Consider the following 25,359-nt stretch of genomic DNA (forward strand, 5'->3'; position numbering starts at 1 on the left):
CATCACAGCTTGCAGCTACCCATGTCAATATATTTGCTTATGTTTGAACTATTAAATCCTGCTATGAAAGCTAGGAAATGCCCCAAAATTGAGTCAGATCTACCTTTACAATGAAGGATTTAAGTTAATGACAGTACGAAGAGGCCAGTGCTATGGATACAAATTTTATCTTCCTAGTTTTACTAGAAATCCCCAAGTCTGCATTACCTTCTGTTAGACAAAACTCAGGTTTCTAATATGTTATTAGCCAGCACCTTTCTGCATTGCTCAAGTATTTGTCACCAAGGCAAGAAAGATCTAAACATACCTGTATGGAAACACCCGGTAGTTCTTCTCTTTGATGCCCATGGTTTCAGTAATATTGTCTGCTATAATCCGAGCTTTCCTCATAGCATCAATAAAATCAGACGATGTTTTCAGTACAGTATGGTAAGTCATAAAGTAAGTGGCTCCAACCTCAGTTTTGTTGTTTATAAAGTTGACAGCAGAGTAATATGCAGCATGTCCTCTACAAAAACAGGTACATATCAGATGTCAGCACCATTCAAATGTATTAGTTTTAATAACATATAATCTTATGCAATCATAGAGTTTGAGTTGGAAGGGAGTAAAAAGATCTAGTTCCACCTCTACCATGAGCAGGAACACCTTCCATTAGACTATGGTTGCTCACATCCCATCCCACCTGGCCTTGAACACTTCCAGGGATGGGGCACAACTTCTCTGGGCAATTTGTTTCAGTGCCTCACCACCCTCAGAGTAAAGAATTTATTCCTAACATCTCATCTAAACCCACCCTTGTTGTAATTCACTACCCAAGATGTATTAAGAATGGTACGTCCCTTAACTCCTGTGAACCCTGTAATACCTATGGACTGACCCTATCTCCTCTGCTTTACCCTACTGGCAAGAAGCCAAAGCCCCCTCCCCTTTCCTGAATATAGAAAAGACCTCTGTGCTTGAGAAACTTCCTCTTTGCCCCCTGGAAGCCATGAAGAAATAAACCAAGGAACCCCTGGGAGAAAAAAGCCTCTTTGTATCTTTCACCCCTCGAAGCTTGCCCTGCTACAGAATTGCCAGGGTACAGGGTAAGCCGTGGATAGAATAGCACACCCTCTCATTTTAAAACCATGCCTCCTTGTTTACCACTACACCCCCTTGTAAAAAGTCCCTCTCCAGCTCTCTTGTAGGGGCCCTTTAGAGGGCTAACAGCTGGTAGCTGTTTCCAGCAGTTTCCAAAACTATAAAAGCTTCAGAGCACAATACATTTCAAGATTGCACAGTATATTCTAGAACAGACTGACCATAGACATTCTCTCTCTTTGTACAGGGGAAAGCTGCTGTTCCATTTAGTTGATGATGTGTTTGGTTTTTTTCAGAAAATAGTACAGAACTGGCGAGATGTCAATGTTTGTATGGCTTTTAGGAGGACATTAGACATCTAACCTGCAGACAAAATCCAGAGCACGTATCTTTGACACAGTAGTCTAAGCAGGGTCTATAGAATAAGGCACTTACCCTTTGCCACATTTAGGATTAGGGTTGTCTGATAGGAACATTGGCAAAAAGGTCATGAAGTCTTCACCCTGTGGTCTCTGCTTGCCTTCTGGAGTCAGTGGTCGACAACGAGTGCAGGATGGATCGCTGACTGAAGAAATACAAGAAGAAGGTCATCTAGAGGATCAAGTATTCTTTTTCCTAACACTAGGAACTTCTGACTTGTATTGCTATAGGATGCAATTCCATAAAAAGCATTTTTACTGATAAACTAACTGATCCATCCTGATATTCCATGTAAGATTTGTAGTGCTTAATTTGATTTATTGCAACTAAAGCAAGGGCTGTCAGAGAACTCTTACTTGTGCATTTATTAGATACAATAAGAACTACACCCAGCTGAAGGACCTGAACAAAAGCAGACCACCTTAACCAAAGCAAAGACCTGAATACCAAGTTTGTGTGCTATAAGAAAACCTACAGAAAGATCAGAATTTTTACAGCAAGTTACATTGGCTGTCTAGGTAGGCTGTTTTCAGTCTGCAGCATTCCAGTAGAATATTTAAGCTCACTCAAACAGCAGTTCAAATAAATTAAGAGGACAACTCAAGAGGTTCCTACTTAGAGTAAGAAAAGGCATTCACTTGACTCATACCGTGAAAAAATGTTTTGGCTGTGAAACTTATAAACCAAGCTAATCCACTAACAACAAGATGGATGCCAATACCTGAAGCATTGCAAAACTGTCCAGTGGTATTGTACACTCTGCAACAGGACGACTGTGGCTTCACCCAGTCAAAGTAGTCATCAATCCAAGATGATGGGGCATAACCTATCCTTGTGCTAATAAAAAGAACACAACATAACCATCATCAGTAATTTTATGGTTAATTCCAAAACATATCACTTGATCTCTCCAGTGCCATGTCAAGTCATTCTTGTCAAATCTACTCAGGTCTTCATATAGTCCCATGCTCCAGTACCCCATCCAAGAGCCATAAAGTTCAGGTAGCTCAGACCACTACAGCTAGAAAACAGCAGGAGCAGTTTCACGGCATCCTGTTCTACTGCCAAGGCTCAGCTTTCTATTCTTCTACCCACTCTGTTCCCCATCCTATTCCACCCCTGTTGTCTCAGTTTTCAAGCAAAGCTCCTCCTTCAGTTAGGCTGAAATGAGCTACAGTGGAAGGCACTGGGAAGACTTGAGTTGTTAGCTGCAGACAAAAATTCCTGCTTAGCCTCCCTAGGCTAGCCTAGTTTATTCACCAGATTTAGAAGCTGAGCATGCAGCCATTTTCCAGAACATCATAACCCTGCTGAGAGGTTTCCAGGAGTTTTTCTTACTACCATTCCAAGATTCCTTGAAGGATCAAGCCCCTTTTCCAAATCCAAGTACATCAATATATCCCCCCAGTCCAGACAGATTTTATCCTCATTCTAAAAAGACTGTCACAGCTGCTTCCAACCCCCTCCCTCCCAAACCCACAATATAAAGCAAATAAAATAGAATGTCAGTTTATGACCAACAGCCGAGCCTGAGCTAAATGAGGAGGACACACTGCTCAGCTACATCTCTTCCATGCTACTATGCAGAGACATGAAAGACTTGAAAACATGTAAGACTTACTAGCTACCAATTTCTGCAGCATTGAAGATTTGCTGGACAAGTGAATCATTATTACATCCCATTCCACCACACACCATGTTCTGCCCTTCCAAAGAGGTGTAGTTGTGTCCTTCTTCTAGGACAAAGTATACGGGGGGACCCGCATGCAGGTACTTGCTGATGTGGCTGAAGTAATCTATTACATAGGAGTCCTTCAAGGGAAAGTTTTGAGTTACTGTTACGGAATGTTGAGGTAGCACAACAGAGTATCAAGGTTTCCATTCAGCCACAAACTGCTGAGCAGTGACACAATCATAAGACTTACATCTGGCATTGAGAGAGCCTGATCCAGTCCAATCTCTACATTGTGCATAACTGCTGCACTGAATGACAGGATACCCACGAACACTGCTATCTGCAAAAAAAGCAAATCCATGGAAGTGAGAACTGTACAGAAAAAACAGGCAATAGGACTCATTTGTTAAGCTAATGGGAACCATGCAAAGAGGCTCTAATTTAATTATGCTACCCAGGCTTACTACAACAGTGGTAGTAAAACATAGCTACTCAGAGGTCCCTTTGGAACTGGTAAGGAAATTTATTCTTAGAAATCAGCAGTGAAAGTTACAAACACCTTCTGTAAATAAGCATGGTAACCTTAAACTGAAACACAGATTCAGTAACAACGCTCTGCATTAATTCAGTGTAGAAGCCAGCACATGCTGATTTTTTTAGATGGGCTAAAGTAATTTGATTGCAATGCAACTCTTAAATCTGGGCTTTGGATAATCCATGATCAAGGCTCTCTTTACTGAAATACTTCTGCAATTACAAAATTTTATTTCTATTTTTATGCTGAGAACAAAAATACTTCATTTGTTTCACTGTATTGAAGATTTTTCTTCCCTATTTAGGCCTTCAGGTTCACTGCTCTTTTGCTCAAGTCAAGATGACTGCTTACTTGAAATAGATTATACATACTACTATTGGCCTCATCCAATCCTTAAGCAGATACGGAGAAAACAGATTTTTGAAGAACAGAAATAACATGTTCTCAGAACGCTGGACTCCACTCGTTTCTTCACCGCTTTTGATGCAACACAGAATATCCAGTCTATTACTCTGAAAATTGATTAAATGCCAGAGTTAGAGCAGTCCTGCAGATGTCATCATCCCCATTACACTGCAGTTACAGGTGCACTTAAACTCACCTCTTGACGCTTAATATCCAAGCCCAGGAGACTCACAAAGCAAGTGACTTGAAGAATAAAGTCTATGAGCACAGCCATTCCAGCAAACAGGGAGAACGTGCGGACCGCTGGCATCGTAGACAGTGTCCCTGGGGGAAGTGACCCAGTTTGTTAAGAGTGCTCCCTTCTCCTAGAAATGCACGAGCGTTTTCTAGACAAACATCCAGTTTATGTGGGAGCCTTAGAGCAGGACAAGGAGTCTTTCTTTCCAGAGTAAAGGAAACAGCCCATACAAGCCTGGCTACAGCTGCTGTCTTCGACCTGTTTAACAGCACTGAGGCTGTGCAAAGGAGTGACTAGATCTAAGCCATTTCTCAATTCCAAATTTAGGTGCAGACTGTAACAGGGCAGTTAAGGAGTGCAGGCAACATCTTGCTTCAATATTAAGCCATTCCAATGCAAGTTGATACAATGACAAATTACACTGCAGGTAAGCCAAGCCATTATGAAAGAAGGCCAAAATATACTTGTAGGGTAACAAAAGATTTACCCCTAAAACACTGTAAAGTGAACCACAAGCATAAATCTGTCATAGGGGCGTTTTTCCAACCAAGGGGCATTTTGGCACGATGACTAAAGGTAATATAGGAGTTCACATATCTATTCCTAAGGTCAAATTTAGACTTGTCAGTCACAGCAAGTCAGAAAAAAACCTCCAGTCTTTCAGGCTGAAAACTTCAATAGATTCAGCTTTGTATCTTTTTAACTGTGCCAGACTCAAAGTACTCCAATGCCTATCCCCAGCAGGAGTTTAACCTGATAGTGACAATGAACAACTAAGCTAAACTGCCTCTACAAATTCTTACACTTTGCTTTTGTATTTTAGTATTGCATTTATTCTTGCAACATGCAGTTATAAGGCCCCTATCTTCAAATATTAAAGGAGTCTTACCAAGAAAGAATGCCACAGTCTCCGAAAAGGATGAGAGAAACATACTGGGTGCCACATCTCCCAAGACTCTGCCAATCTGTTTATCCAGAGTTTCGCCCTGAATGCGTTCATCTCTCTGTTTTAAAGGTAAGAAGTTATTATTATCAGAAATCATGCAATTTATAAAGTTATTTCATATGGCTTTAAAAAACCAAAACTTTAAAATATCCTAAACTATCTTTTGTTGTTTTCACTGCATTAACAAGAGTTAGATAAAAAAATTGAGACTTTATAAAAGAAGAGCAGCCAGACCATTACTTGTTGTCTCGCTTCAAATTTAAAATATAGTACTAAGTTCAGTACTTCAGATAAAACTACACATTTGACAGAGGCAGTGCCAGTTTCAATGGGTTATTGAACATGTCAAATTAAAAAGCTGATTACCCACTAAGACTTAGTGTCAGAAGTCCCTAGTCTTAAGCAGGTATTTTAGTTCATGACTACTGCTTACAATATGCTAAAATCACAAGTGATCAAAATACCAATTGAGTTCTACAACTATTTTGATATTAAGCAGCAGTAATAAAAACCCAGAGACCTAAACTGGGCTTTTTTTGTGAAAGGTAGAATGTATACAGATTCTTGGATCTGTTCCTTTAGATATCTTGTCAGAGTCCAGAGCTGCTCACATGGAATGCAGAAGACTTCCTCCTCCAAGTTTACAGTCTGTATGAAGGAATAAATACCTGAAGTGTCTGAACCATAATGAAGATGTTGTCCACTCCAATAGCCAGCACCAAGAAAGGAATTACTTCTATCACAATCAGTGTCAGTGGGATTCCAAAGTAGCTGAAAATGCCTATCGAACATGCTACTGAGCTCAGTACAATCAGGATGCCTGCAATGCCCAGAGAGATCTTCGAATCCACCTAAAAACAGTTGCACTGAACATTAGCCAAACAAGCATCATCCCACAGAACAGATTATTGCAAAGCCAAAAGCCACATTGTAACATTTAGTCTAGGTAGTAGAAAACTTTTCAGGGCTTTTTGTAAGATCCAGATATTTTAAAAAATTATCAACCTTGAAGCTACAAGTCTTAAAGCTGATGTTAACTGAACATCAAGTGAAAGAACTTAGCTGAGATTACAAAACACATATGAATTGCATAGTACAAGAACAATGCTCCCCCTAACTCCTGCCCAAGGAGGACTCAATGCTCTAATAAAAAATCGAACATCAGCATTCTGCAAAGACAGTTAAGTCACAGCTATCAGCAAGCTTCAGTCTTTATAGCAATGAAAACTACACACATACCAGCAGTCTTCTACAGCTCTGGATATGTCCCAAGGCTATTGAGATGTACACAAACATCACAATATAGCTTATCAACACAACACTAATATCGCTGTTGCTTTCACGGTTGATCTCATCTTCAATACTCCGTTCAGCAGAAAATGATATGGTTAAGTTTGAATTATTATAGTTCTTCAGAAAGTTAATAAATCTAAAAAACAAAACCAAGAGGTCGATCACACTTGAAAAGGATAAAACATCTTCCACTAGAAATACTCAAAAGTCAGGTGATGGCAAATTTACATCATCTGTGTGGTACAAGAGTACCCTATAGCCACAGTAGTTTGAGGGTACCTTTCTTAGTTTTCAGAGAGAGGTACTGGCTACACATACCTAGAACCCTACTTTAAGAACTAGAAATACACTACACTGAAATACTTTCCATGGCCTCTCCAGAATCTGAGGGCAAATATGTACCTTGCATGAGCTATTTCAAATTCTAAGCACAATTCTTCTCAAAGCTATACCTAGGAACATACACATGAAAGATGACTGCAGCTTGCTTACACTACTGGAACAACCTATTAGCCCTTGTTGCAGTTCCCCAACTTGAGAGGTGCTTGTGACACAATCAGATGCTTGTCATACTTACATTTTGTCACAAGCTTTCTAGTACAGTAGTTTTTATCTGAATTGACAGCCAGAGCAGCTGGCCTGTGTAAGCTAGCTCTTCAAGGTAGTAAAGGGGATGAAAGCCTTAGATGTTCATCTGGATGACAATTACAGTAATTTCACGACCATAAGGCGCACCGGACTATAAGGCGCACCCGCCGGGAGTTGGCAAAATTTGCAACTTTGTAGATCAGATAAGGTGCACCGGACTATAGGGCGCACTTTTTTTTTGCAGCGAGGCTCCGCCCCCAGCTCCCTCCGCGCGGTTGCTCGCCGAGGCCCCGCCTCAACCCGGCAGTCATTGGCCCCCAGGCCCGCCTGTGCCCAGCAGGGGCGGTGCCGCGGGGCCCCAGGCCCGCCTGCATCCGGCGGGGCCAGGGCATGGCCGCCACCCCTCCGTGCTGCCTCTCCGGGGCCGGGCTATGGCCGCCGCCCCTCCGTGCTGCCTGCATGGGGTCGGTGGGTGCCTGTGGAGGGGCGGCTCCGCCTGCACGGGGCCGGGGGATGCCTGTGTGGGGCGGCTCCGCCTGCACGGGGCCGGGGGGTGCCTCTGGACAGGCGGCTTCGCCTGCACGGGGCCGGGGGGTGCCTCTGGAGGGACGGCTCCGCCTGCACGGGGCCCGGGGGGGTGCCTCTGGACGGGCCGTCCCGCTTGCACGGGGCTGGGGGGTGCCTCTGGAGGGACGGCTCCGCCTGCACGGGGTCGGGGTGTGCTTCTAGAGGGGCCGTCCCGCCTGCACGGGGCTGGGGTGTGCCTCTGGAAGGGTGGCTCCGTCTGCACGGGGCCCGGGCGTGCCTCTGGAGGGACGGTTCCGCCTCCACGGGGCCGGTGGGTGCCTCTGGAGGGACGGCTCCGCCTGCACGGGGCCCGGGGGGTGCCTCTGGAGGGACGGCTCCGCCTGCACGGGGCCGGGACGTGCCTCTGGAGGGACGGCTCCGCCTGCACGGGGCCGGGGCGTGCCTCTGGAGGGACGGCTCCGCCTGCACGGGGCCGGGACGTGCCTGTGTAGGGGTGGCTCCATCTGCACGGGGCCCGGGCGTGCCTCTGGAGGGATGGCTCCGCCTCCACGGGGCCGGGGGGTGCTTCTAGAGGGGCCGTCCCGCCTGCACGGGGCCGGGGTGTGCCTCTGGAAGGGCGGCTCAGCCTCCACGGGGCCTGGGTGTGCCTCTGGAGGGGCGGCTCCGCCTGCACAGGGCCGGGGCGTGCCCGCCTCTGCTCCGCCCCACCTCCACCTGGCAGCCATGGCCCTGCCGGCTCCCCCCGTGGCTCGCAGCTCACACTTCCGGGTAGGCAATTTTTTTGAACTTTGTCCATCAGATCAGGCGCACCGGACTATAAGGCGCACTTCCGGGTTCCCGGGAAAATTTTAGTCAAAAGGGTGCGCCTTATAGTCGTGAAATTACTGTATTAAAAATTAAAGGTAAAGAACTACAGCATCGGGCTAGACCTTTCCACCTATGGTTAATGGTCCAGTAAATTAAAGAGTCTGTGTAATTCTAGCCACAATAAAATAATTTTTTTCTGAAGTTACTTATTGGCAAGTGCTACTGGGCTAGATGATCACTAGGAGGACTAGAACCTGTGTCTCAAGGCAAATTAAGTGTGCTAGACAAAGTGAAGGTCTTATGACCAGCATAGTCTGTTTTTAACCAGTTCTGCTGCCTCTCAAAACATCCCTGGTAGCGATACTGAAAAACTGTCAGTACAGTGCAGGTGCTTCTTGTTTATCAACATTTAAAGCTGCTTTAAGTCAGGCATGCATTTCAGAACATAGGAAGACTACTTACTCTTTTTCCCATGCCAAGGCTTTCATCAGCTTTTTTGAATCATTGTAGTAGTTATTGACAGGAAAAGTAATAACAAGAGCTGTAGCATTATTATAGTTATCATCTATAGAAGAAATAAAAAGTTTGGCATTAAAAAATATAACTTATAGCAGATATAAAGCCAGTATATCTAGTCTACCAGATAAAAATAAGCTTAAAATTAGAATTGTCCAAAGCAATCCCATCCCTACAACTCCACTGAACACCACTGAGTTCTCAAACACACTACTGAAATAAGAACCCAAGCTGATAAGCACTACAGATTGCATTCCAGAGTAATTATTCATTGTTTAACATGCTCATGACACCACAACAATACACTGTTGCATGGTTAGACAAAGAGCTACTATATAACCACTGCTTATGACTTTTCACTTAATGAGAAATGCGGCTTTCTAAACACTGTACCTCTTGCATACTTAGATTTTACTCAAAGCAAATACAAATCCCCTATAGTCTAATAAAGAACTTGCCTTTAAACACTATTTAAATATGTTCAAAACAAATATACTACCAAGTTAGGTTTAATTAGTTATATTGCTATAACAAAATCTTAGCTTTAGTGTAATTATGAAAGAATTTCCTTTGTGAACATGTTAATCTACTTTTAACTGTTTTGTCAGATCAGTAACAAAACTTTATTCTAACTCACAGCAAAATACACATACATACCATATACTGAGCTACTTCATGTCTTTATCTTTTACCAGGCCCAAAGCAGACTGAACATTTGTCCTGTTGACAAGTATGTTTCCAATAACAGATTGCTTGCATTTTGCACTTCCAGAGTAGTCTGCCTCCAATCCCAGTACTGGTATATTGAAAACTTACTTAAAACACCCTTACTTACTGAAAGTTTAACAAACTCCAGTTTCTCTGGACTGCATTTAAACTTACGTTAAATGAGAATGCACCTTTAGCACCACCAAGAGCACACAAGTATGTATTCTCAGACTTGCACTGCAATACTGTTTTTCCACTCACCATCGTATCCTCCCAACACCAGCCAGGGAAACACAGGTCCACCAAACGTTCCTAAGCAGGGATCGTGAAGCAAGCTTGTGTCATTCAGTGATGCTGGAGCCCTGAAGAGATCACCACCAATAATTGTTAGCTTCTGCTTGACAGCTGAGGCACAGTACAAAACAGTAAAAAGCTGTTGTGTTATAACTGAAAATCAAGACAAACAAGACAAGCCTGCTAGTCGTACACTGACCTTGTGATACATTTGCTCTGAATTTACATACTGTTGTAAAGGTGTCTGCCTTAAAGCCTTTAATACAAGGAGTACCTTCTAACCAACTGAACTATAAACTAAAGACAAAGCTTAGAAACTGGTCTTCTGTTCAGAGCTCTTCAGAAACATTGAAAACATGTTTAAGGTAAACCAGAGCCAGCATTCACACCACACCAAGCTGAACTGGCAACTTGATTAAAGAACATGCAATTGTACTGCTCACCGAACACAGTATAAGAAGTGAGTGTGGTAATCAGCATAGACAAAGAACTCATCCCCAACAGTGTGATCCAGAACAGAATGGCTGTTCTGAAAGTAGTTGAGTACACTCAGGATAGTGCAGTTGTTGTTGTAGGGAGCAAGAGGAGCCAGGCAAATGTCCTTCAGCGTTACAGTCTCATTGTCATAAGAAGCAGTTATGTTGACAATAGCATCCTGCAAATCCAGTACCTTTAAAAAAAAAAAAACCAAACCATAGTTTAAGAGCAGCACAAGAAAGCATTTGTCTTGCAAGACAGGACTTAAGTGCATGCTATATTCTTGCAAGTTTCCAGAAACAGAGGCACATGTTGATAGAAGCACATTACAAAAACGTTATTTCTTTGTTCATACTATGAACTGGGACTCAACTTGCAAGTGTCTCTAACAAGAAGGTTTTCAGGAAAGAGCTTTTATAGTAAGGCTGTGATTTTTAATATGAATATCTAGTGACTGTTTTGATGTATACCTAAGACTGCAGGTGGAAGCTAACTCCATGTGGTTATACATGTTAAGTATGCTTGCTCTTGAAGTCCCAATTACCTGATGGAGAATATCTTTGGTAAGAGGAGGCCCAAAAGGTACATCTTCTCCTGATGGGTAAGGTGAGTAGGTGTCTGGGTGACTCTTTGGTGCTTGAATAATAATCTGTTCAGTGCGGAAGAAAGGCCCAAAGTGTGTGTCAAAGTATTCCTTCTCCTTGCGGGCTTGGCTGCTTGGGGCTGACCAGAGATCTACAGGATTTGTAGTTGCTTTAATATATACAAAGCCTGAGCAGCACATTGCAATGAAGACCACAGAGAAAAGGATAACAGGACGTGGATTTCTGACACAGAAAGCTCCCCATGAGGTAAATGTCATCCTCAGGCCATTCTCAAACCTTTCACCAAGCCTTTCACCACAGGTAATGTTTCCTGCAAGAGTAAGAAGTAAACAGTAAACGTTTGAGAAGTCAGCAGCATTTTCTTGGAGTTTGTTCAGAAAAAATGAAATTTTATTCTAGCTCTTTTTGTAGGAAGCACTAGAAGCTATATCTCCAGTGACAGTCAGACCCTGGGACCAATCCCTGACTGAGGCCAAGGGGCACAAAACAGCTTGTACCTACATTGCCTCTTGTAATGTAAGGTTGTCTTTAACAGCAGCAGGTGTAGCAAATAAAGGAAGAAGCAGCTAAAAGATATATAAGCAATAAAACAAACTACCTCAGCTGGTACGCAAGTTAAACTACAGTTCTTTCCTAGCATGCTTTAAATGCATACATGGATGAGTCAAAACATGATCAAACTTATTTTAGCATCATACTGCCCTTCCTATACCTCAACAACAAAGACCTTCAGAATTTCCTTGGAGCATAGCTAGATCCATGAAGGGTGTACCCAGGGCTCTCAGCATCCAGTAAAATAGGGGTAAAGTACAACTCTAAAGAGAGATGCTGGCCAAAAGGCTGAAGGCTCTCTAAGGATGGATCTTTAGACTAATAGAGCTAAAACTCCACAACCCATCCATAGGAAAGGGATGCACTTGAGTTTGTAATAAACCTATTACTCTTATCCAAGACATACCATTGTCACGGTGAGAATTCATAGAAAAGGCTACATTGCTGTCAATTGGGGTGTACTCCGAGACAAAGTGACGCCGCCTGCAAGGCAAGAAGCTGTGTTATCCTGCTTGCCCAAAAAGGCATCTGTACTGTTTGTACAACAGTCTCCAGCTTTGTGATCCTTTGGAACAGCATACAGCCATGTCAACTATCTTAATAAACTTTTCCAGTCTGTATCAAGCACAGATTCTTCATGCATATTTAGAAGATCACTAGCACTAACAACACAGAATTTATTTAAATTGATCCTAAGTTGATATTTGCAGGAAATTATTAAATTTAAATATAAACCAGGCATCTCAAACACACTTACCATTTCATATTGCCCCCTAAAGTAAGGCTGCTAAACATACCAATTTTCATATGAACTATCCTTTTCCAAGCAGACTTAATTCTTATTATAGAGCCATTTCACCTTTCCAGTCAAAACTGAACAACCATAGAATCAGAGTGGTTTGGGTTAGAAGCAAACCTTAAAGACCATCTAATTCCAATTCCCCTGCCATGAGCAGGGCCACCTTTCACTAGATCAGTTTACTTAGAGCCCTATTGAGTCTGGCTTTGAACATCTCCAGAAATGGTGAGTGCACAACCTCTCTGGGCAACCTCTTCCACTGACTCAACACCCTTATAGTACAGAATTTGTTTTTAATATCTAATCCACATCTACTCTCCCTCGGCTCAAGACCACTGCCCCTTGCCCTGTCACTACATGCCCTTGTAAGAAGTCCCTCTCCAGCTCTCTTGTAGGCCCCCTTTAGGTATGGAAGGTGCTGTAAGGAATCCCAAGAGTCTTTTCCTCTCCAGGTTGAACAGTCCTATCTCTTTCAGCCTGTCTTCATAGGAAAGATGATCTAGCCATGTGATCAAGGGTGATATGCTGTAATTACTGGAAGCTCAGCTTTCATTTAGTTTTTTTCAAAACAGGAGACTAGAAAAGTAGTCAAGACTGAATTTACAATAGGGCAGTGACTGTTTTGTTATGAATGTGTCTTCCCAGACTTCTGCATACTTAGTTACGAAAGTCAAAGAATAGCATATGTGATTCTGTAGCTAGGAAGGCTATGACAGATGTGCACCAACTAAACCAACTTCTGCAACCACTTTCTACCAGGTGGTTTTAGCTGTTAGAAGACTTTCTGTAAGTAAGTACATGTGGTATCTGCTACAGAACATGACTTTTGGCTCGCTGAAGTAGTAAAGACATAACATCTGACCAGGGCAAAGACATTCTCAGGGATAAACAACTGACTTGCAGAGCTCAGTAATTTGAGTGCTTTACCTGTAACACCAGACTCCAAAAACAAGTGCAAAAAATATGAGTAGAAAGCCCATGTATGAGATCCACATGATGACATACACAGCATCCAAACCAAACAACAGCCAAGGAGGAGGCAATGGAGGGGGTTGAGGTTTTGGACCACAAACAATTGAACAGTCCTGACAGCTGCATGGTCCTGTTGAATCATCCATGGACTCATTACAGCCTTTGGTAGCATTATTCATAGGGCTCATCCCATGGACAGGAACATCTACGACAAATCACAAGTTGCAGAGCCAGTTTACTGCCAGGAAAAATTCAGACCTTCCCAGCTAAGTGAGTTAACCCTTTATATGAAAGCCCACAGCCCCTATGTAGAGCAGCATTTCTTGGCCTTAGAGATGAAGAATCCACTGCATTTTCCACAGCAGCTACCAACTATTTACAGTTGTCTAATAATTAAATGACTGGTCATATCTATAACACCTCGGTCTGTAAAAGTAATAAGCACATACATCTATCATCCCAGCAAAGATTTGTCATCCCCCTTATCTATTCAGATTGTAAAATGCATAACAATAATTTCCCATTAAACAAATTGTCAAGGATGAGGGTACTGCCCATTTTCCAAGGAACACAAGTAGCCAGTTGCCTAGGTTCAGTCCATCATTGAGTTTTAGAGATTTCTACAGTAGGAAGCTGTGTAAAAAAAAGCACAAAGTATGGTTTCCAAGAAGAAATTTTTAAAAAGGTAAGTTAATCTCACATTGCTTTGAAAGCCTCTGACTGCAGACTTTCATTGCTGGGCAGCTGCCTAAAAATCAATGTTCTAGTCATAGCATGCAGCCTTTGATAGGAGCTTCAAAGGGAAGGACTATTCAGTTTCTTACCTGAAAAGATTGGAATTATGCTGAAAGGAGTTTGTCCATTGTCTTTACTAAACATGTACTCAATCCAGTTGGTTGCATTGCAGTCCTTGACATCCTTCCCACACAGCAACCCCAGTGCTTTAACATTGCTCGATGGAGCCTCCACATCTTTGCAGGCATTGTACATTGCTAGGAAGAGTCATTAAACCAGTGTTATAATTTGAGTAAGCAGTCCAAATATTTCCAATACTACAGACTCCCTGAGTTCCAGGAACATAGTTACAGTTTTCAAGTAGAAGCATCTTAGGATAGTGAACTAATGCTTTCAGTTGTATTTATAGTATTCAAGGTTGCAGTGATTTGTTACAGCTACTCTCTGAGAAAGCCACCCAAATGTGCATTATGCTAGAACCTACTTTTCTGCTTGACAGGAAACATTACCTAATATTATTTTCAGGGAAAGCTATGAAAAGGATTTAAGGTACTTTCAACTTGTAGGCCATATATGACTTTCAAGTGTCTCCACTTTATTAAAGGTTACTGCAAAAAGCATAAAAAGACTGAATTAATACTTTAAGCTTGCTACAGAATCAAAATACAATCCAAATGTATTGTTCTCTAAAAACATCTGATTTTGACAAAGGACTAGACAGTCCATTTCAGGACTGAGTGCCTCTTAGAGAACCATCATAGTACACTGTGTACAAACTTCATTATCATGCTTGCCAGACTGTTTTAGTATCAGGCAGGCTTCGGACATTCAATACTTGGCAACAACTTTATTTTTCTGAAGTTAAAGTCATCATGGTTATCAGCTACTAACTGTTTGTATAGATGTTCATCCTCAGCTGAACCTTTAAAACACTGTTATTTAACAGTGTCACTGTAATGTCCCCTGCCCAGGCAGAAGTTAAGTGTTCCATAAGTTTTAAGGGAGAACTACTGTTACCTATGTGATGACTCAAACTTCAAAAAGACAGTTAAAGAGATGTTCCCCCTCCAAATTTTTTCTGAAGAAGCACTGGTCTTGTTACCTGAACAAAAGCCAATGTAAATTAACACACTGTTTACTCACCATTTGCAAATCGATCGCCAATAAAGTACTGCAGCTCTGTAATGCTACTTTTGTTCTCCTTTAAAATGGGATCATAATAAGGTATGGTGCTTGTAACATTCAAAAAGTCAGACTGATGTGGACTACAAGTCAGTTCACAGAAGAGGTTTATCAAGTTGTAAAAACACGATGGACATCTGGATAAGAAAGCCAATGAACAGTAATCAATTAAGAAATAAAGGCACTATGGAGGTCAAGACAGACATGCCTTGCAAACATGAACATTCTGCTCAGAGTGACAGAAAAAAATATTTAAATTCTGTAATATTTTAATCAGTAATACAATTGTTGTTGATGCTACAGGTGAACAACTTTAAGCACCATAAATCACAAATAAAATTGCCTGCCTCAAATAGTAAATTCAAATAATTTCACTAGAATTTGAATAAAAACTGAACTGTTGCTAGCAAGAAGACTTCTTAGACTTCTTAATGTTTTAGTTAGAACAAGACCAAATGCTACTCTGTCACCCTCTTCTGAAGGTTTCATTAGATAAAGTAGCTTAAGAAAAGCTACAGGAATGTTTATTCTACCAGCTAAGTCAATCCAGACTGCAAGTAGTTGTTTAATGACATTACAGCCTGCTGCTATGGATGAGAAAGTCACTCCAGCAGCTTGCTCCAAGAATTCTTTAAATGAAATTACCACTTTTTCTACAGTCTACTTGAAGACAAATGTTTTGTTATTCTGTTACAAAACTAGTAGTTTTGCCATTCATTAGCATACCTGGAGAGAAACTGTAGAGGCAGCTGCAAATTATTTTTCAAAGTCTGAAGCTGATGAACATCACAGCAAGTGCTAACATTGCCAAAGAATAAACCTGGACAGAGTTCCTTAAAAAAAAAACAAAACCAAAAAAACAATACTAAGATCAAGAGGAAAGGAAGAAAAAGCACGCTTAAGAGTTCAGAACTCCTTATAATCATGGGCTCTGCATCAGCATATTTCAGAAAACAGTAGCTGTTGCTGTGGGAGACACATAGGAGAAAAACAGTACAGTAAACAAGATTTTTGTTAAGAGAGAAGAATCACTTTTTTTTCACTTCTTTTATTCAAGGCAGCACTTCCTTTTGAAAAGCTCCTTCAGATGATCTTTACTCACCAGGGTCTATATATAGAATGATAATTGCATTTGAGAGCCTATTGGAAAGAGGACAACACATGTTTATCCAAGTTGAAAGTATTCCTGCAGCTTATCCTCTAGTACTCCTTCTGGATAGTATCAGATTTTAAAGTCTCAGAAGGCAAGCCACTAACCATAAAATCACTGATTACCTGGAAGAGCTACTTCATGTTCAGTTTAGAAAAGAGACAAATGCATTTAACACAAGTACAACCAAAAGTAACGTACATTAAGTCTTCAGAAACAATACACAACAGTAGTTAGTTCAGCTACATATTTAATGAAGTCACTCCTGTCACCATTGTTTAACTTCACTCTTTAAAGCTTTGAACTAGCTGATGCCAGAAGGCAATTCTAGAAATATCCTATGTTGTGCATGAAGTATATAAATTCTATTCTGACTGTGCTTTCACTTACTTTGGCAGCTGAAGCCCAAGTAAGGAAATAGCCTCACACTAGGCACAACTAATTTTGTCCAAATTTGCTCCATTTGAAATCAGCACCTTCCTTTATCAGGAATGATCATCTGAAGGAAAATAGTTTAGTCCTGTCCTTTAGAGATCAGAAGGGCATAACTGTGGAACACATTTTGGGAGAGTCTTCAAAAAAGCAATTTGAGTAGGGAGTAGTAAAACCAGTGAGGCAAATATGGAAGAAAGTGAACAAATTCTATATTTAAGGTTTTGTCTGTGACAACCTCTAATCACATTTTGGAGACTTCTCATATCTCTGAAAAGAAACTGAGGTAAATTACCTTAACCCAGTTGGACCTGAGAAATCAGAGATAATCTATCTACTTTCTCATCAGGTTAGGATGAGAGGTCATAGCACATGTTCAACAGAACCCAACACAGAATTCTAGTGTTGGAGAATTATTTTTTTGGCAGCAAACCCTCAAGAGAAGCTCACCTGCATTAAGTCATAGCCATCTTCTGGTAGTGCTATTGGTGGCCCATCATAGGCACAGTTATACCTCTTATCTCCAGAAGCAACTCCACATTCTCCATACCAGACGCACGTTTGTGGAAGTACCTAATCAACAAAGTAAGTGATCAATGCAAGGAATAGTTGCCAAATATCTCAGCTATTGTAGAATTTATGCACTACTACTCCAAAAGCCACTTGTGGTCCAGATTAGATAACTTCCTGCTAATTAAAACATAGTGTGTTACAGTGTGCACATAAAGCACCCATTAACAAAAGCAGGTGTTTTTGACATGGTGCACATCACCACAGATCTTCAGCTCAGCTCCACCCCCTCCTCGACCATTACAGAAAGAGGAAGTGCACTGCCTATAGTTAAGATCAAGTATAAGAGTTACTTAAGAAAAACCTAAATCAATACCTGAAAAGCATCTTCAAGTATAAAGTGATTTAGAAAATAATTTGTCCACAAAAGACAACAAAATAATTGGTGGATTAAACTGTCACATTAGAGCGCATGAGTCATTGCACAGGGAGAGAAACTCATTGCTTATGTGCAATTTCACTTCCTCCTGCCACCTTTTGATCCTTCCTGAAAACTCATTACCGTGACAGATTGAGGAAACAGCAGCACAGAGAGGATTCTGAAGCAGAACTTCATAGCTCTGCACTTGCCATATGTATATTGTCACAATCTCAAAGAATGCCCTCCATGAACACTTTCAAACCTAAGCATGGAACATTTAAATAGGATTACAGTGCTAAGAAAAAAACCCCTAATTTTAAAGATGTTTTAATTTAAGAAACTATTGAAAATTCAGAAATTTGTTCTTCATTGCGTGCATAAAAGAAATTGAAAAAGGGTAGTGGCACCTTGAAAGTATTTTATTTTTGTTCAGTGGTAGTGACATCTGAGATACTAAGCCAAAATATTTATTCTGAAAATTAAAACATTTAATGCAATAACAAGTTATTTACAGCAAAAGCGTTAATACAGCTCCAAAGTTTTCCTACCACCTGGGCTGCAAGCAGAAAGCAGACTGCACAAACATTTACTACACTTCTGCCAACTCTAATGAGGAGTTAGCTTAGCACAGTTTGAGAGATAACCGGCCTATTTTGATCTCCTGAACAACCTTGACTTAGCATTTTAGAGACACCATATGTTGTTGCTGCAAGGACAGACTGCTGTGCTTTGTGCTTGACCGTGAATAGTACTGTTTACTGACCAGAGAGGCCCCTGAAAGGCTGTCCTGACAATACCCAAGAGCTACCCAGAACACAGTGCCTCCATAACATACCATTTTTGTGCTGAACAACACTGACAGTTCTTCAAAAAAGTACATCAGTAATTGGTTGTTTATCAGGGACATTAACCATCACCAATTTACCCAATCCAAGACTTTAACCTAACCAGGGCAACATAGGCCAATTCAAAGTTACTCACTGCAAGCCAGGTTTAAAAGTCAGTTTAAGCCACTCATCTAGATCACCATTTCATTTGTGTATTCTAGCACATCTCCCAGTTAAACCCACAACCAGCTGATAAGTGTTACCATATTCTATGATACAAACTGGAAAACAAGATTGCACTTATAAACACTGAATGTTTAACACCAACATAAGCCAAAAAGTCAAAATTCCATAACTTGTCGACTGTTTCTCAAAGCTACATTGTAAATTTATTCATGCATCAAGTTAATCTAAGAAGTTAATACTACTTTGATGCACATTTAGAAATCACCACCTTCAACTCTGCTTCCTCACACCTATATTCCCCACTTCCAACAGTAAGCAGCATACTAACAGGGAAAATGGTTCTACTGTTTGTACCAGCATCAGAAGTGAACTGTCTCTTCAAGAGGAAGCACAGATTCAGTACTATTGTTGCAAAAGGGTAAGGAATTTGGAGCTGCTTTACACTGCCCGTGAGAAAAAGATTAGTTACCTCTTCATTATCAGTCTGGTTTCGGTTTAGTCTAGAATGGTTTGTAATCAACCTTTCCAAAAAACATTTTCTGTGCTTCATTACATCTTGTTATCTAACACTTCCTATTTTTTAAAACACTTCATCAACCTACTCTTTAGAGAAAGACTTAGCTTCTTCCAGAGTGGAATGTGTGGGAAAACTGGTAATGCAGTTAACAGTTACAAAAAACTTAACCAGGGCACCTCTTGCATAGAAAAACTTGAGTAAATTTCAGCTACCATGTCAGTCTGACTGATAGTTCAATTGTTTTAAAAACATTATCTGTGTTTCAAGGTAGCAATTCCTTGGCTATAGCTACATGGATACAAAACAAAATACAATCTGTCTTATGTCTATAAATTTACCTACAAGGCTTTCTGTCATCATTTTCAGGACAGAACATAAAACAATTATTTGTACACAACAGTTGGTAAAGTACCAAAAGGTAGGTATCCAGCTAAACACAAAAGAAAAATAAAGCAAGACAAAGTTCAGCCTACTATTAGTTTACATTTGAATTTGGATAAAGAATTTCAAATCACATTCCTGAAGTTCCACAGCAATAAAACATACAATGGAAAAAACAATGTTTGCCACTCAAACTTTCAGCCTGTGTAAGAAAAGTTGAGCAGATCAGCTGTTTTAAACTATTAGAAGAGCACTTAGGCCTAGAACTGCAAGTCTGAATACTCTATTTCAGTATTAACACCAAGAACACAGTTTCAGAAACAGTTTAAGATTTTACATTTATGCCATGACCTAGCAGGATTTCACTAATGAAATTGTGAGTTTGCTCCCTGAACCAGTAAGCTTTGGGGACATTTGATTTAGAGTGGTTGAACCAAGCCAATAATGTCCAAATCGTTTTACATCAACAGCCTAAGCTGAACAACACAGCTCTTGAACATTAATAAGTTAATAGCCTGCCTACCACAGAGTCAGCCCCAAAATACAGGAGAGGGTTGGTCTCCTATGGTCAAGGTAGCATCCAGGGATACTAGTAACTAAGTAACTATTCCACTACCACAGATAAGACAGAGTTGACCGTTCTTACCCCTGAAAACCCTCTAGCAAAAGCTAGATTAAGTTACAAACACTTTGCTCTTGCCATTCTTTCAGAAGAATGCTCCTATGAGAGTAGGGTGAGATAGGGATGAGTCAGTGTGGTTGTAAATTAGTCATAATTAAAGCTGCTGCTTGCAGAGTCAGACTTTTAGGTCAGTATTAAGTTTCTTAAGTGGGTGAAAGCCTAGCCCCAAAAGTAACAGAAGTGCTATGTTGAACCCAACTGCCTTCTAAATAAGGCAAAATACTTAAATTACTCCTTAAGTAACACAGGGCTCAGTTCACGGTTTTGGTTTTTTTCTGTATGTTTTCCTTTTAAGACCACATAACTAAGTACTTCATATAATATATGAAATGGGACTTTCCTAAGTATTTCATAAAGCAACAGCAACATAACCTTAGATTAAGGTTGTTCCTTCCTGCCTCTAGCATATCTTAGAAACCACTTGTCAGTACACTAACATTAACCCTCAGTACCTTCTCAGAGTTCAGAAAACTGTATTCCTATTTCTGGCAGGCTTAGCCTGTTAGAAGATAAATTTCACCTCAGGTCAAGGCTCTAGGAGCCCTTATAAATACCTTGCACATGCATATGAGCAAGCATGGGCATTCTACTAAAGTTCTGTAATGAATTTTCTGGTTCCCAGGCATTATCGCTGATTTGTAATGGACCTAGTGTTCCAACAGATCATAAACACATTTAATTCAGCCCAAGTTTCTTCAACTGCAGGTTGAAACAAACCAATAATTTTTGATGTTTCCAGCAGCATTCACCACCACCACTAACAATGAATACACAGCTGTTAAGGAGACAAAGAACAATGACCATGCTGTACACAGAAACAGCAACTGTTTGTGGTCTTACAAATACCAGATGACAAGTGAACACTGTTTGATTCTTCAAACTAGGATTACTAATGCATGGAAAAGGCAAGAGCATCAGATACAGCTGTTTTCCTTTCCTTTATCTAGGATGATGCATCTGGGATCTTGCAGGCCAAGGTCAATCTAGGAAAGAGCACACTCCTCCCCTGCACTCCCTTAATATCTGCTATTGCCAGCTAGGTTGAAAGTTCTAAGGAAACACTGTACCATCCTTAATAAATGGGAAGACTAGTTTATGGAAACGGGCAATCAGGTCAAGTCCAAAGATCTGCCCCAGAAGTTGCACATTTACCTCGCAATGCTTCCTGTGGGGTCTGTGGACTAAAGGAAACTTTACAGGTTTAGTTCTCACTTTTTGTCTCTTTCAGTAACTTGTTCAAAGGAGGCCAGTTCAGAGCCATGCCTTATTTGCCAAGCTCCTCCTGTTCCTCTGCTCACCAGCATGAGACTGTTTCCTTTCAGATGAAAAAGTCATTACCACTCCTGGTCAGGCAAAGCAAGCCACAATTTTTGAGTTATCTGAGCACATTTCAGAGGTCACAGTAAAATCAAAATCAAGTAGGAAGAGAAAGTTGCAATAACAGTAATAATTCAGTATCTGTGGGGACAAGCTGATGTTACCTGCAAGGATGCATGCATGATCAGGAAGTGGAAGGCCCCCAGTTAGCACCTGTCTGCAACTAAGTCCATCTGCACCAAAACAGCTCTGATGTCCTGCAGGTTAATAATAATAATACTACACAACACCTGGATTGTTTTGGCTACTGCCCAGTTAGGTACTATTCAGTTCTACCAGTCACTCCCTTCAGTCATCTCTCCCCTTCCTACGCAGCTTCCTCGCTTTCCATGCAGAAAGGTTGAACAAGTCACTCCTGATTTTCCAGGAAGTAACTTAGATGAAGTGGTTACTGTCTTGCTCTGGAGCTACATTTCCATCCCTGACAAGGAAACTGCTCCAAACAGACATTTCAGAACTTCATGTCCAAGATCAGGCAATACCACACTGCAGGCCACTTGGCACTAGCAACACTTGTCATTAACACTTTCCCATGGGATTTCAGAAAACCAAATATAACCCACAGCTTGGGATCCCAGCTGCTGATAGGAAACCTGTATCCAGCCTCGATTAGCCAATGATTTAACAGCTTCTGTTTTTGTACAATTATACAAAGATCAATCGCAATAGTGGCCATTAAGCACCATCTAGTGCATTAGGACATTAATAAGAAAATAGTAATGGATAGTTGGCAGAAATCTTGTACTATGCACTGTTCAGAGTGAAAGATACAGGCTGAACACTTCAAGTTCATTGTGAACACATATGTAACGGAAGGATTGTGAGCTGAAGCGCTACTCCAGTCCACTGAGTGCTTTGAAACAGAAAAAAACATGACATACAGCACTTCAGATTACAAACATCACAACTGTAAGCACAAAACCATTACACCACCAGTACACTTGAGGGAGAGAACAGTTTATGATGCATGTCTTCAGCAAGCATCTAACACTATATAGGCTCAGTCTAACTGAAGGAGCAGATTCTCTTTGAAAAATACCAAGGGTCCTCTTTGTGCAAATAGGCTGCAAATAAGAGTTAATGGCAAAAATCCCTAATAAAACCAGATTTTGGCTACTTGCAGTACACAACTGAGACCTGCATGGTTAGACTAATTTTGCAATGTTTACTTCGAGGAACCACAAAGCCTCTACAAGGATTCCCCTAAATATTAGGGGAACTTGTTTCAAGTTCCTGTAGGTCAGTATCCTCCTGATAAGGAAAGCATTCTGTCATTTCTTCACCAGACTAGGACACACTTCATTGCTCCAAGACGGTATCTCCCTCCAAAAAACCTTACATAAAGGTGCATTGGTTAGCTGTGAAGTATCATTACTTACTCACCTGAAGATCATGAGTCACTATTAACAATCACCTTCTCCAGTGGCAAAGAAGAATTAAATCCTCGTTTTATATTCAAGCTCTTAAAAAGTTTTTTTGAAGAGGATATGAGAACAGCACACACACAAGATGACAAACTCCTGTGCTTAAAAAGGGCAAATCATAAAACTTAACCTAGAAAGTATGTTTTCAATGTAGGTAGAAAGGGAAAGAAAGCCAACTACTAAGGCTTACAAGACACTCCTTGTTTCTCCAGAGGAATGTGGAGTATCCCGCTCCTGTCTTGCACTACAGCATAACAAAATACGACCGAGAGGAGTGAATGTTTTACCATATTTTTTCTTAAAGCTCCCAGGAAGTCCAACATACTCTGGTCCTCGATCTTAAGGAAATACGTGGTCTTTCTACTGGCACATGAATAAACAGCAGCTCTCACTCCGCACAGATCATTACTCACAAGAAGCTGTCACCTAGCCTAAGTTACACCCCAAGCAAAGCGAACCAGACACTGAGGACATCTGCAAGCCTCTGCCGAGCATGTGACTGCGTGGCCACTCACATGCACTGGGCATTGCATAACCCAGGGAACGCCACGGGAACGCGGCATCCCGGGGGCTGCCGCTGCCGGGTGCCACCGCAGGGGACTGGGACTGGGCAGAGGCTGAAGTTCGCAGGTGCTCCCCGGCGGGCCTGCTCTGCCACCGGCTGTCAGCCCCGTCCCGACGGGGACCAGGGGCACGGAACAAGGGGGACGAGCCCCACCGGTGACGAGGAGGGACACCCCGGTACCTCACCTCAGCTTCGCGCCGCCCCGAGCCCAGGGGCCTAACCCGGGACAGCGCCGCCCTTATCCAGCCCCGCCGGCCGGGACAGCCCCGGCGGGATGCGCAGGGGACAGCGCGGCTCCCCCGCCACAGGCAACACCGGCTGCCCACCCGCCGCTTCCTCTCCTCCCCACCACGCCGGGAAGCCCGGCGTTCCTCACCCCACGGACTCACCCGCACGGGCAACAGAAGCAGGAGGAGGACAAGGAAGCCGAGGCCGCCTCGCCCGGGGCTGCCTTGAGGGGTCCCCATGGCGGCGCGGGCTGGAGCGCGGGTGACCGGCAGGCGCTGTGGGCAGCAGCACCGAGCGGCGGCGAATGGAAACAGGAGGAGGGCGGCGAGCCAGCCGCGCCAGCGCAGTCTGCAAGGGCTGCTCTCGCCTGCCCGGGCGGAGCCGCCAGCCCCTTCCAAGAGAGGCCGAGCCAGCCCGAGAGGCCGAGCCAGCCCCAGCGCCGCCGCCAACCGCGGCCGCCGGCCCGCCTTCGGCACCGCCTCACTCACACGGCCGAACCACAAACACCACCCCGGCACCGCCTCCCTCGCACGGCCGAACCACAAACACCACCCCGGCACCGCCTCACTCGCACGGCCGAACCAGGAACACCGGCACCGCCTCCCCACCGCGGCCTGCCCAGAGACACCGCCCCCGGCAAGGCCTGCCCAGAGACACCGCCTCCCCAGCACGGCCCGTCCCGGCGGCGGGCGGGGTGCGCCGGGGCGGCTCCTCGCCGCACAGGGGCGGGGGGCGATGCTCTGTGGGGCTCCGGCGGGAAGCGCGTCCCGGGGTGGGAGCGGAGCCGTGCCCCTCCGGGATGGACCATCCCGCCCAAGCTGCACCGGCAGCCGGGCGGCGGCGTCGTCCGGCCGCGGGAGTGTTAATCGCGTAGTTTGTAAACATCAAAAAGTCGCTTTAAAAACCTTTGGATTTGACTTGATTTAGCTTCAAATTCACTGATTCGTGGTTTCTGAGGAGTGGTCTCTCAGCCCCGCGTGCCGTGCAGCTGCAGTGCCGGGAGCCCCGGGGCCGTGCCCGCTGTGCCCGCTCCCGGCGCGCTGACACCCGGTGGCCTGACCGCTGTCGCAATCGGCAGTTCTGGGAGTGCTGGCCGCGCTCTGCCAAAGCTATCTGCGTGTTTGGGCAGTGTTACCTTGGGCTCTGCTTGTTTGGAATGTTTGGGATCAGTTCGGGACCTGGCTGGGAGGAGGCACAGTAAAAGCAGGGCGTGAGGCATTCCCATGCACGCAGTCTCTGATTTCCCCACCTCTTTATTGCCTTCCCCGACTATTGCTTTCCCAGACAGGTTACGCGCATTG

At 42.8% G+C, this 25,359-nt stretch overlaps 1 protein-coding gene across 1 annotated transcript in view; it reads right to left on the reverse strand.

Annotated features, from left to right (window-relative positions):
• NPC1 (NPC intracellular cholesterol transporter 1) overlaps window positions 1-24,421 on the reverse strand; it is a 28,411-nt gene extending 3,990 nt beyond the window's left edge. Inside the window, exons 1-21 of the mRNA XM_033054420.2 lie at window positions 24,220-24,421; window positions 17,391-17,513; window positions 16,085-16,191; window positions 15,320-15,495; window positions 14,266-14,433; window positions 13,397-13,646; window positions 12,077-12,153; window positions 11,058-11,428; window positions 10,480-10,706; window positions 10,004-10,104; window positions 8,981-9,083; window positions 6,542-6,731; window positions 5,971-6,153; window positions 5,246-5,360; window positions 4,315-4,442; window positions 4,085-4,225; window positions 3,429-3,518; window positions 3,125-3,315; window positions 2,225-2,340; window positions 1,519-1,648; window positions 308-508 (exon numbers count right to left, since the gene is read on the reverse strand). Coding sequence (XP_032910311.1) covers window positions 308-508; window positions 1,519-1,648; window positions 2,225-2,340; window positions 3,125-3,315; window positions 3,429-3,518; window positions 4,085-4,225; window positions 4,315-4,442; window positions 5,246-5,360; window positions 5,971-6,153; window positions 6,542-6,731; window positions 8,981-9,083; window positions 10,004-10,104; window positions 10,480-10,706; window positions 11,058-11,428; window positions 12,077-12,153; window positions 13,397-13,646; window positions 14,266-14,433; window positions 15,320-15,495; window positions 16,085-16,191; window positions 17,391-17,513; window positions 24,220-24,297 — 3,266 coding nt within the window. The 5' untranslated portion in view covers window positions 24,298-24,421. The remainder of the gene's footprint in view (window positions 1-307; window positions 509-1,518; window positions 1,649-2,224; window positions 2,341-3,124; window positions 3,316-3,428; window positions 3,519-4,084; window positions 4,226-4,314; window positions 4,443-5,245; window positions 5,361-5,970; window positions 6,154-6,541; window positions 6,732-8,980; window positions 9,084-10,003; window positions 10,105-10,479; window positions 10,707-11,057; window positions 11,429-12,076; window positions 12,154-13,396; window positions 13,647-14,265; window positions 14,434-15,319; window positions 15,496-16,084; window positions 16,192-17,390; window positions 17,514-24,219) is intronic.
• Window positions 24,422-25,359: the final 938 nt, after the last annotated feature.

Source organism: Catharus ustulatus, chromosome 1, assembly GCF_009819885.2.
Source record: "Catharus ustulatus isolate bCatUst1 chromosome 1, bCatUst1.pri.v2, whole genome shotgun sequence".
Lineage (NCBI taxonomy): Eukaryota > Metazoa > Chordata > Aves > Passeriformes > Turdidae > Catharus > Catharus ustulatus.